The following is a 12,625-nucleotide window of genomic DNA, read 5'->3' as shown; positions in this document are numbered from 1 at the left end:
ACTGCGTGAAGCATGGGTTGTAAAGCTAAGAACGGGCAAGTAGCCATCGGCTACGAGTCTTGTGTGCAACAACAAGCACTTCCGCGACGAAGACTTTCGTTACTGCGTCGGGCCTGCGATGTTCGGTGAGTAGCAGATAACGCGCACTGAGACGATGGCTCGCGCGCGCTTCCCGCCGGCAAATGATGCTTATCTGCCACATGATGGAAAAGGCGCTACCTTTTAGCGATACCACCTCAGAACCCTCCCGTGGGACCTCTTGATCGTCGGCCCCGTGCTCAGCGTCCACAAAATCGGCTGCAGATGCGCAAGTCATTGTTTAGATACGTTGAATTAAAAAATGTACAGGGTCCCTTATGCATTCGTTAAAGATGACTAGAAGGCGAAAGTCATCATCTAGTCAGTCGATGTACTGATTCTCCCGCGCCCCCCTCCAAAAGCGTTCTGCACCTAACGCGGTTTTGCACGGCCTCCGTGACCGATCACGGAGGCAATGCAAAGCGACCATGACGTGTGAATACGTCATCGTGTTACGTCACGTTATGTGACGTCATAATGACGCTACATATTTTGGCAACGCCTCCTCTAGAAAGATGCCTGCGGAGTCGCTGGTTATCCCATTGTAGCCGTCCTGCCTTGAGTTGTGGTCGCTTGTCGAGAGATGGCGCCACGTTCTCCTCTATTCTTTTCAATGGGGCTGGCGTGGTGTGACGTCGAGGGGGGTAATGTGCGCATGCGCAAATGTGTGTTGCAAGCGGCCACCGCAAGGATCGCCAGCTACTGTCCTCTATAGAAATGGTGAAGGAGGGAAAGAGGGGGGTAATGTGCGCATGCGCAAATGTGTGTTGCAAGCGGCCACCGCAAGGATCGCCAGCTACTGTCCTCTATAGAAATGGTGAAGGAGGGAAAGGGTAGGGCAGGAGGTTCTTGGCTCACGCGGCAGGCATCTTTCTAGAGGAGGCGTTGATTTTGGCTATCTGTGACGTCATGATGACGTCATATAGTGACACCATCACGTGACGATTATTTTTTGCGTCACCCGTGTTGACGCCGCCGACGCGGGACGCCGACGGGCAACTTCCTATTTGATGAGGCATCTAGGACTTTCGCCTTCATAAGTTACATAAGTTTTGCATTGCTTCATAAGCTACATAAATTTTGCATTGCCTCCGTGATCGGCCCACCGGCCAACCCTATGTATTTTTCTTGGAGCCTCATTTATTTACGTGGGAAAGATGCCACCCTGTTGGCGTTAGACACGACACTGCTGCCAAAATTGCTGGGGTACTCGCCAAATAATTACTATCCTGTTTTGCGGCAGCTGGTTGCTACAATAACTTCTATTTTATTCACCGCTATTTCAAGTTCATGTGGGTCCTAGTTCACAGCCGACGTTTGCAGAACAAGTCCGGTAAACGTTACTGTATTTTCTTTCTTTTCCTTGGCGTCGCATGCTACTACATGCTCGGTCTCGTAGACTGGTTCTCCTTCCACCAGCAATCTCAAAGTGGTGAAGCTTTGGTCTATGAATTTGTTGATGACAGAGAGCGGCAAGTTCACTGGAATGCAAAGGGAACGATAATTAAGGAGCATTAAAAAAAAGGCGTCACATTTGCTCACGTTTTGTGTGAGCACAAAACGAAACGAATGCGCCGAATAAAGAAACAGAAGCAGCGGCATTTGCCCGTTGAGAAGACCGATCAATGCGCAGTGCGAAACAACTTGTCAAATGACATTGAAACCTACCCGAATTTAGACCGAAAAAGAAAAAAAAAACTGAATCGTCGGGAAGACAGATCACAAAAGTTGCCATGCGCACCGAAGCCGCAGTTGTAACGAAATTGTTTTTGAACTGCTCATATAGCGTCCGCGCAACAGTAGTTTGTGTACTCACAAATTCTCATATTTTGCGGCCCAAAGTTCACAGCGCGCTGCCCAAACGCATTCGGAGCAAAAGCGAAACCATCAGTACGAACATACATGCAGACGCTCATACATGCAGAGGCACCGTCAGTCGTCGCGAACCCGTGCGATCGCTGGCTTGAGGCTTCGTTCTGTTATGCTCTGTTTGGTTATACAGGCAGTCTACCCTAACGAGATATTTCACATAGTTTGCACTCAGTGAGTGACTACCTTTCACGCAAGAAGCCGGTTCAGGGGTCTCCAACGCGGTGACAGCGTGAAGCGGGTGCTCGGTTTTCTGCAAAGAGACAGCGACTGTAGACTATCTTGTGCTTTCAGTTCGTCGAAAATGATTATTTTGACAGTAAAGAACACAGTTCCGTTCGAAAGTACTTACAGAAATGCCCTGGAGGGCTTCCGCGAGGTGTTTTTGTAGAGCGCCGACAGCAAAACCTATGGGGAGCGCGCCGGCGGTACCCTACCTAGCACGCAATCGAGGCGCATCCGATAGAGGGCGACTCCGTAACTCCTCGAGGCCAATAATTATGACCAATTACTTACATATCATCAACGAAAAAATTAGTGGCGGCTACACTCTTAATCAGGTCCTGGTTAAATTCTGGCTATGTCCAGGAAATCAGACGAAAAATGTTTGGTTTTCTGGCTCGAGCACTTTAATATGTAGCACTTTAAGCGGGACCTGATTAAGAGTGTTCCAGTGTACTAGGAACAATATGTACTAGGTTTTCTTCGCGTAACGCCGTTCCTTTTTTTTTTTTTTAAATCGTGTTGCGTGATAATTGGGACTCCCTCTACAAGTGGCAGCTGTCACAATACCAGACCATGTCGCAGTCAGTGCATTTCGGGAAATATTCTAATAATAATAATATCTGGGGTTTAACGTCCCAAAACCACGATATGATTATGAGAGACGCCGTAGTGGAGGGCTCCGGAAATTTCGACCACCTGGGGTTCTTTAACGTGCACCTAAATCTAAGTACACGGGCCTCAAACATTTTCGCCTCCATCGAAACTGCAGCCGCCGCGGGTTCGGGAAATATTCTACAGATTACACAGGAATGGAAAGCAGGATACAAGAACGAAATTTTCGTTGTAGAATATCATTAAGTATGACTGTGTCTAATAAAGAACAGACCCCTCGATCCAATGGCCTTCTTTCCTGCATCGCTTTATTGTAGAATTACTAGATTACGCAACATAGACATTATTTATGTGTTATTGAAATACGAAGCTCGAAATTGGTGTTGAAACGTAGCCTGCATTTGTCATCCTATGGCCCTTTCGCAACATAGAGCGGCTCCCCATCGCTCACTTATAAAAATAGTTAGGAGCCTAGAGATTAGGAAAAAGTTCTTTCTTTCTTTCTTTCTTTCTTTCTTTCTTTCTTTCTTTCTTTCTTTCTTTCTTTCTTTCTTTCTTTCTTTCTTTCTTCTTTCTTTCTTTCTTTCTTTCTTTCTTTCTTCCTTCCTTCCTTTCTTTCTTTCTTTCTTTCTTTCTATCTTTCTTTCTTTCTTTCTTTCTTTCTTTCTTTCTTTCTTTCTTTCACATTGCGTAATCCTCCCTCCTAACATGTTTTGTTCCTCCATGCCAGGAATTGGACTACTTTCATTCTCTTTCGTTGATGTTCTCTCTTTATTCCGCTTTCTGCATTTCTTTCTCATTCTTTCTGCGTTATGCTTCACTCTTTTCACTGTATTGTTTTATTGCTTTATTGCTTTATTGGATCGTTTCCACAACATCGTTAGTGCCATTTTCTTTTCTGTGTTTTATTTCGCAAGCCATGCTCTAAACAGCCCAAGTGAATGATGCTTTCCCCTATACATCCGATGGTTTCCTTTCCCTCTTTCTCTCTGCGGTCACGCTACACTTTCGACCGTAAGCAGGGTGATGAAAAATAGTACCTCTGAATGCCCTTACTCCCAAACGACTCCTGCGGAGATTTTCATCGATTGATGTCATGACGTACCTACGCGCGAGCGTGTGAGCTTTAACACTTTAACACTTCTGTGCCCACAACAGAACGCTTAGCATTTTTCTTTATTTAATGATTTTGGCTCGATTTCTAACAGTTCCAGGCAATAACTAATAAAGCGAATTTTTTATGGTCGTCTCAGCAAGCTCTCATCTTGTCAAACCTCTGCCTCTTTTGGCTTGTGCGTTGTGTCTTCAGGTTTCAAGAAAGCGACGCTTAAAATATCACCGTGAGCACTCGCACTGTTGGGAAGCTGGTGTGCATAAGAACTGTCCAGTCCAGTTTGTCTCTGCTTAATTATGCATTCGTGTGACGCTGCCACGAAGTCGCGAAAGGAAATAGAGGTGCCAAAGGACGCGAGAAATGGGCGGCAGAGCATCAGGAAGAGCAAGCGCGTTTAACAAGCACGGCACACATGCGTGGAATGAAGGAAGTATGCACGTTTGACTGAATCCCTTCAATAACTCCCACACAGGCGCGTCGCAGGGGAAGGGAAATGTCACGTTGATGGCGAGCGCTTGAGATTTCCACGAGACATCCCACTGGGGCACAGGCCTTCTCAGAGGGCCGCACGAAGCAGCTGGGGGGCGACAATGAGGCCGCTCTGGGTAAGTGACAACCCACTCTGTCATATGGCTCTGTGCTATGATGAAGCTTTGATTGTGCACTAATTCCGATCGCGACCTGCAATGACCTTCGCAAGTTTTGCTAATATTGGCGATAACATGCATGTGCGCTAATTCCTTTCTCCTTGTAAATGTGGCCACGAAATATTCACTGTAGTGCACTTCCAGAATGAAAAAAAAAACGAATTCAGGAACGCCATTTGCATGTATATTCAGGTAATATTTTTCGGGCACCTTATACTCGAGTGTCTTGAGTGATTCCGGCTTCTCGTGTTTAAATCTAATTGAATGGTCAGATAAATATTAGTTCTCCACTTCAGAACGCATTACAGTCATTAAGTAACTGCTTGAACGAGAAACAGCTGGCATAAAGACATAAACCTAGAGATTTTAAACATGTGTTCTATGACGTCAAGCCGAAACAATGAAAGTCTGACAATCAAAACTTACATCTTGTAAATACATGCGCCAGTAAGTGGTGCTGGCGCGAATTGAAATGTGTCGCTACTACACTTTTTATTGCGTTACTGAGCATATAGTACCACGCTTTAGAGAGCCACGAATGAATGACAACCGACATGAATTCAATGCCTCAATATTTTCACGTCCCCATATTGGAAACATTTTTTAATCTGCTCTTTTACATTCAGGAATCTTAACATACCAATATACGTATTATGTTCAGTTCTCAGGAATCACTGGAGTTTCGAGTCGCGAGGATCGTCATCATATAGGGAAGCCAATATATGGTTCGTTTGTCTCCTCCTACATTCCTCTTATGATTGCGTCACTCGTCGAGTCATAACATTCAATAATTACCCGAACGTCTATATATCCTGTGATCTTACTAGTGAAAGCTCAATTCAACCGACATAAAATATTAAATAAAAAAAACGGTGTATTAAAGGCAGGGCTGCCTACATCAAGGAAAAAGCGAGAAGTCTGGTGACCTCTCCAAGTTCCCTTAAGTGAGGCTGGAAAGGTTTAAATAGTCGTACATATTTGGTCCTAAAACCTGCTGAAGTAAAAGTCAAGTGAACGCTATGATGCAGTGCTTCACGCGGTGATGATCATACGTAAGAGCCGCACTAGCGCCCTAGAACGAGGGCGCTATGTACATAAAAAGAGGTCACACTCGTCATGCAACCCAGCTCTCAAGCTTCCCTAGCCCGCCGATGTGTTAGCGTAAGGGACATCGTCAATGACATCATAATAAAATGTATTTAAAAATGGAGGGGCAAATAAATAATGGCATTCTTTGAACCTCGTGAGCAAAATAAGTGTACCATCAAACTGCTACTACGCAGTTTCTGCGCTAGCGTTTTGCGTTCTACTCCAACATCTATGCCGCAATTTATCTTTCTAACGTGAAGCTTAACGAATTGACAAGTTTCGTCGTGAGTCCTGTTCTTGCTCCTTTTTACTGACATATTGCAACCAGCACATGTAACAGAGAAAATTACATTCTTGCATATATTTAATTTAAAGAGGGTGGAAAACTAACACGGTGCTTATGAAAATAAGTTATGTGCTGTCATTATAGTCTACAGTAGCTTCTACTCTGGTCCACATAGAATAAATCCATAAATACCACCGAAACTCTACAATTGCAAATTTTGGGTTGTAAAATAAAAATCTTAAAATCTTAATAGCTTCTACATAGGGCTAAAATCACTTATTTATTAAGCACTTTTATTTTGGTTATAAGCAACAAAAAGAGTACATACGTGCAAGTTAGTAAACAATTTATTATATTTATCGCCGCAATATAATGATTTCAGAAGGTTGTATGCTGCATGTAGCTTGGGTATATATTTACCAGTCTATCGCTCTGCATGAATGACTTTTTGTGCTCTTCCAGAGCGACCTCGCTGCCTTATCGATTGCAGAACATTCAGCTACACCCTGCTGAAACTTGGCAATTCTTTAGCAGATGGACAAGCCGTTATATTCATGATTTCGTGCTCGTTAGTTCATGATCTTCAGGTTGTATAGCGCAGGGGGAGCCGACACAAAATGAACAAGGAGAGGACCGACGAAGACGCCACCTTGCGTGTAGTCTAGTTCATCACTTTGTGTTTGTACCCCTTGCGCTGTACAGCCTTAAGACACTCGATTCATGCTTCTTTACCACTGGCTTTCCGACCTGCTTTTTATAAGGCATCTTCATCAATATGGGTATTACTGTACTGACTAAAACGAAAAGACTTAAGGCCAAAAGCTTAGTCCACAATCTAAACTAAGTTTCTAGTCGGACAACATACTTGTACTTGGCTATGTTTATGCATGAAGGTAGAGTTTGGTCGCTTGTGACATAAAACATTTGAGTGTAGAGCCAGTGCGAGCTTACCCCTCTAGCATGTGTGTAATCACTCGGCTTTGCAGTAGTGTAGTGTACCACATGCCAGTTGTGACGTTTTCAACTTCCTAGACACATCGTCACTGTTTTCATTGGTTTCGCCAGCTATTCTGAAAAGTGGTGGCACATTGAGACCGAGGTATTGGCGTGTCCCCTCTTAGTGGAACGCACGGTACATGCATGTACTAGCGTAGCTACTTCACAAACTTCTGTCTGCGTGCACCTTCTGTGTGGGAGTATACTGGCACCAACAGAAGTTTGTTTCCAGACAGAAGTTTGTGCCTGCGTGCACAAGCTTCTGTCTGGGCGCATGCTTGAGGGCGTTAATGTCGCTGCGCGCCAGCGCGTAGTCACGTGGCACTTATGCAAATGTAGCACGCTTTCTCTGCAGATGCGATAAATTAAATGCACGGTAGCAATAGTCAAGAATATAAATTACTTAGGTATTAATTAATAGGCTTTACAACGTCTGAAATAAAGATATCAGACTCAGGTATTGACCATAAAAAATTCTTTAAATAATTATGGTAATTGTTACCTAAGCTAATTAAAATACTAGGAGTTGGTCAAGAGGACAGCGAACGGTACTAAGTTGGTTGCATTGTCGTAGTGGCCTTGCTGATTTTTTTTAATTGGCCGTAGTGCTTTGAAGCAGCTTGTAGAGGTAAGTACTAACAGCCCGTCTTGTTACAAACAAAAGAAAAGAAAAACAGGGCACTTGCTCGTTCTTTCATCACATCTTTCACTTAGTCACCGCACAACATAACATGCAAAAAATCCCGCAGGTATGGCTGTATTCCTTCTCAGTCTTTTAGTTGAGATGAAAGTCTGGCGGGTATATATCATTACAGGATCGCACCGAGCACCATTCGGGTTCAAATAAAACGTTGGTGCCCCTTCGGCACATGATAGCTTTGCCGGCAAAAAAAAAGCTCATACTAGCGCTCATAAATCATTGCCCAGCTTCAAAAGCAGGCCAGAAGTAGCAAAAGCACTTCCACCGTGAAAGTAAATTTGCGGCCGCTGAAACATGCATACTTTCAGTATGCGTGTTTGCGATACAACAGTAGATGGTACCCGCCTAATTTAATGCTTGCCGTAGATCTAATGCCTTTGAAACATTACTTGTTAATTGAAGCACGTGTCCACCATCGCTCAAGAACACAAACAGCATTTCAGGCTCGACGACTTCTGTTGCGAGCAAACTAGTTGAGCGAATGAAATCGACACCAGAATGTTATCCACAAATTTTCACGCCGTAGAATTACGGTGTGCACAGCAATTTTACTGAAACAGCCTGAAAGAAAAGGTGTGTTGCCTAAAGGAAGCGGTTGAGTGCTATTTGTGTTCTGAGCAGTACCGAATCATTGTTATGTGAAGGTGGTTATTAACATATAAATCGTGTTATGGTTATGGTTATCTTATGGGGCACGATTTGCCTGGTAGAAACACAGGCAAATCCTGCGCCCGGGATTCACCTGTGTTTTTATGCCATATTCCTAGTTGTTCATGTCTTATGTTTTTCTCGTTGGGAGAAGGAAGGAGAAGCGTGCTCGTGGGACCACAAAGTACACAAGTGCTACCGAAAATCACATCAATGGGTTATGAGTTCGCTTTCGCGTCTACTGCTGAAATTGAATCTGATAGAATGATGATCAGAAATATATCAGTTAAGTGTTATTATTTGCACGCCTACCGTCTCGTTAGATATGACAGTATTGGTCCAACAACGTGCTCAATGATGTTTCTTTTTCTTTAAGACTTACCTGCCCTGTTATTTCTTGTAGATTGCAGAAATGTTGAATAAAGCGAAACTAAGTTCCGCTAGAACCTATGTATGGATAACCATACACCTACGGACTTCACCTTAACAGTTCAACGCACAATGCGTCGGCGGGTTTTTGTATGTGTGTGGAAGTGTTTTTTAGCGCAAAACGAAAACACAAGACAGAAGATAACACAAAGCGCTTTGTCCTGTCGTTTGTCTTGTGTTGTCGTTTTACTCTGAGAATCACTATGGACACATATGTCGCAGTGACTTAGAGAGTGTTTTCAAAAGTGGGAAAACATTGTCCCGCTGACTCATGAAGGCACGATCTTTCGAACACATCACCGGGTATTTTCGATGAAACGACTGAAACAAGTAGTGCAAAGGAGCACTTCTCAAGTTGCGCAGAGAAACATTGTGCACACCTCATTTCCAGCTACATAACACCAATTAAACTTTGCAATTAAACTGCAATTGAACTTTGCAGCGGGATATCACGAGGCACTGACATGCTAGAAGAATTCTCCCAGGTGTAACTGTGTGCAAACGCGACTGCCTCCAACTTTTCAATACAAACATGCCCCGTTGCTGCACTCATTAAAAAGTTGATTATTCAATCTTAGTTAAGTGGGCGGCTGACAGCGATAATTACTGTCTCACTTTGTGTCCCCCTGGTTACATAACTTATCTGCAAAGGTGGATTTCACGTTCTTCCCAGTGCTGAATTTTAACAAACCCATAAAGTTTAACTTTAAACATCGGTAGTAACGTCATTCTGTGATAATTTATAAAGGCTTTGCAGGGCCTCACAAAGAAAAAAAATCAACACGTTGAGTAAAATAAACAGTCGCCATTGCATATACGTTCGACCACTATTTCCTTGATTTGCCGTAATATTCAACACGCACAATCATAAGCTGATATGAATATAAAAGGAATAGTTTGAGCCATTCCCGCTGTTTTGCGATACAGATATAATAACGCTGCATATTGTGCACACCGTAACATACAAATAAATTGACGCACATCTGTATATTGTTGTAGTTATAGATACGGGTTAGCTTACACGTGACATTAGCGCAATGAGTATTCAATGACTCTGTCTATAACTAAAGATGACCACGTTCGACGACATATTCTAACTTAGTTACCTGCTCTTAAAAATGTAAGCAGGATTTGCTGCGTCTGCGTCGTTCCTTACCATCATTGATCGTTTAGTCCGCTATTAACGTTAACTTGAAGAGGGAATGTCGCTGAAGCCTGCGTTTTGACAACAGTAACTGTCTTCGTCAGTCTAGTAGAAAATATTTTTTTTTCTTGGTAGTAGTTGCTGCCCTGACCAAGACAAGCCCTTTTGTTGAATATATATAGCGACATCTCTATATAGCGACATCTTTATAGCGACATCTCCAATTCAACGATTTCCGATCAATTCAAACCTTTATCTTCCCCTAAACTATTTCTGTTCTTGTTTCTATTGTTATGTCTCGTTTCTAATGTTACACAGTTGTTTTGAAGTGTACTAAGATTGTGGTGCGGCTTCTTTTATTTACCCTGTGTCTCAATACTTTTACGCCATTTTAGCGAGTACTAAGTCGCGGAAGCTCAGTCTTTGCAACATTACTGAATGGATAGCGCAATAGCCTACAGATGGCTCTAAGCAGGACCCTGCAGTGTTATATTTTAAAGCAGCATTGAAACTTCCCCTTCACATGTGACCGGGAAAGGCAATGTTCACTTCAAAATGCATGAAGCAACAGTGTGTGTGTTCAGCTCTTGGTATATGTTGCAATACGCTTATACGATGCTTGCATAGTTGTTGTTTAGTGATGGCTTCTGAGCATAGTCGCGAAAGCTCTTGTCACTTATTCCTTTATATCGATGTCATAGAGCGACGGGTTAAAATTGAGGCAGATGTGTGTTTTAGTGAAGATTGGCAGCGCGACTGTGAGTTCATCCGAACAAAATTATATCCGTTATAGTAAATAGTGTAATACATGAGAGACAAATAGCAAAGGTTTCTTTGCTCTTCGTCTGTCGTTTGGAGAGTTGTGTAAAAAAATGAAAAATTAGTAGCCAGAACACGACCCCAAAAATTTGTTTTATGTGGAGTAGCTTGATAACGTGACACACGATAACCGCAAATGATAGCTTAATAAATTAACGCAGTTCTCCAAAGCCGCTCTAAAACTCCCGCTAGTTCATTTAAGTAAATCGAGTGCCACGATAGCAACCCAGATAATGTGTTAGTATGGCAGGCATAAAAATTGAAATTGATACTAAATAAAAGTAACTGGAAAAAAATCGCCGCTGTATAGAACGCGTTTCGGTAAATGGTTTCACGCTTAAATAGCCACGCACATTTTGTAAATCCCCTGTACAAAATTGAAGACAGTTAATATATATATATATATATATATATATATATATATATATATATATATATATATATATATATTATATATATATATGTATATATATAATATATATATATATATATAGATATTATATATATATATATATATATATATATATATATATATATATATGTATATATATATATATATATGTATATATATATATATATATATATATATATATATATATTATATATTATATATATAATAATATGTAGGTGGGAATGCTTTCATACTGCAGTAGTTGTACGGATAAAAAGCTTTAGTCAGTGCTGCATAAACCATTAGGTGCACCATTATAAAGAAGAATTTAAATGCGGAAACCCCAGTATCCCTACACATACTCATAGGTGCGCATCGACTTGCAGGGAGTCGTAGTGACCTGGAGTTTGCTGGCACTCTGTCCAGGCAGTGAGTCCCACTCCACTGCGGCACACCTTTGGCAGCGCCTCCGCCAGATGACCTTTCTCGGCAGACAGCGTGACAGGCCGAGGCCCACGACGAGCATGTTCGCGCTGGAGCCGGACCTTCGTGGTCCTTTCCTGTACGGTCGCGGCAACTTACCCAGGCTGCCCTGGCAGAAGCTATACGTGTACAACCGGCCCATGGGCTTCCGCCAGAGGCGCCGCGAGAACCCACCATCCATGCATGGCAGAAAACTCACCAAGGTCAAGGTGGTCAAGAAGTTTGTGACCCAAACCCCCATAGACACTAGTGGTGTCGTCTTTCTTCTATCGCCGCAAATGACCGCAACCCCGCCGTCGCTTCGATGGACCATGAAACATCCTGCATCTCTCTCTTGGAAGATGCCGGCAGTCGTCTTACCCAGCAACCGGCATCAGCCACCTCTCAAGATGAAAGCAGCCCCAAGGCTCAAGAGCTGGCCACGGTCCCTCGTGTACTTTACAGGGGCGCATTCCTCAGATCCACGTGCCCAGGTGGTAGCTGGTTCTAGCATGAAAGACATCACCATCATCCACAACACCAGAAAGTACACTGTCAGTGCAAGCAGCAAAGCGCGCCTCAAGGGTCACCCAGGTCTCGTAGTCCATGTTAAAGGGATGGGAGTGGACACGAGACAGTAACTATCGACCGCCAGCCGGTCCGTGCGGAGCACGTGAAAATACGGAAATATCTGCCCTGGTGTTTCACATCATCATTGTCTGTCAGTTTTCCTGTAGCGTACGGGGTTCGTGCAGTGGTATGCCTAGGTCAACTTCATTAGATGCGAAAACTCGCCGAGCTACTGAACGTTCATGGTGAGAAGGCATCCTTCGCACAAATGTCGACCAAAGAAAGCAAGAAAAGAACTAGATATGGTCTCACATTGAACTAATAATAACACTGTTAAGACAAAATATTGTGATTATAACAAAAGTGAACAAGCAACGATAGAGGGCGTGTGACCACGTACTTGAAAAATGTACTTCTGCAGCTCTTAACTTACTCCTACGATATTATTTTTTTTAAATTTGACTCAATTACAATTATCATGCGCCCAGGCATAGTTAAGCCAAACCGGGAAAGCACAAAGAATAGGCAAAAAGTCCTTTCATATAT

The 12,625-nt window shown here is 43.0% G+C and overlaps 1 protein-coding gene across 1 annotated transcript; it reads left to right on the top strand.

The window, feature by feature from the left end:
- The first annotated feature begins 4,397 nt into the window (after positions 1 to 4,397).
- On the top strand, positions 4,398 to 12,150 carry LOC119387339 (uncharacterized). The gene is made up of 2 exons (XM_037654698.2): positions 4,398 to 4,503; positions 11,434 to 12,150. Exons 1-2 carry the CDS (start codon positions 4,489 to 4,491, stop codon positions 12,148 to 12,150), a joined length of 732 nt encoding a protein of 243 aa, XP_037510626.1. The 5' UTR covers positions 4,398 to 4,488.
- Positions 12,151 to 12,625: the final 475 nt, after the last annotated feature.

This window comes from Rhipicephalus sanguineus, chromosome 1, assembly GCF_013339695.2.
Source record: "Rhipicephalus sanguineus isolate Rsan-2018 chromosome 1, BIME_Rsan_1.4, whole genome shotgun sequence".
Taxonomy (NCBI): Eukaryota; Metazoa; Arthropoda; class Arachnida; order Ixodida; family Ixodidae; genus Rhipicephalus; species Rhipicephalus sanguineus.
This window is presented reverse-complemented; position numbering and strand designations above follow the sequence as displayed.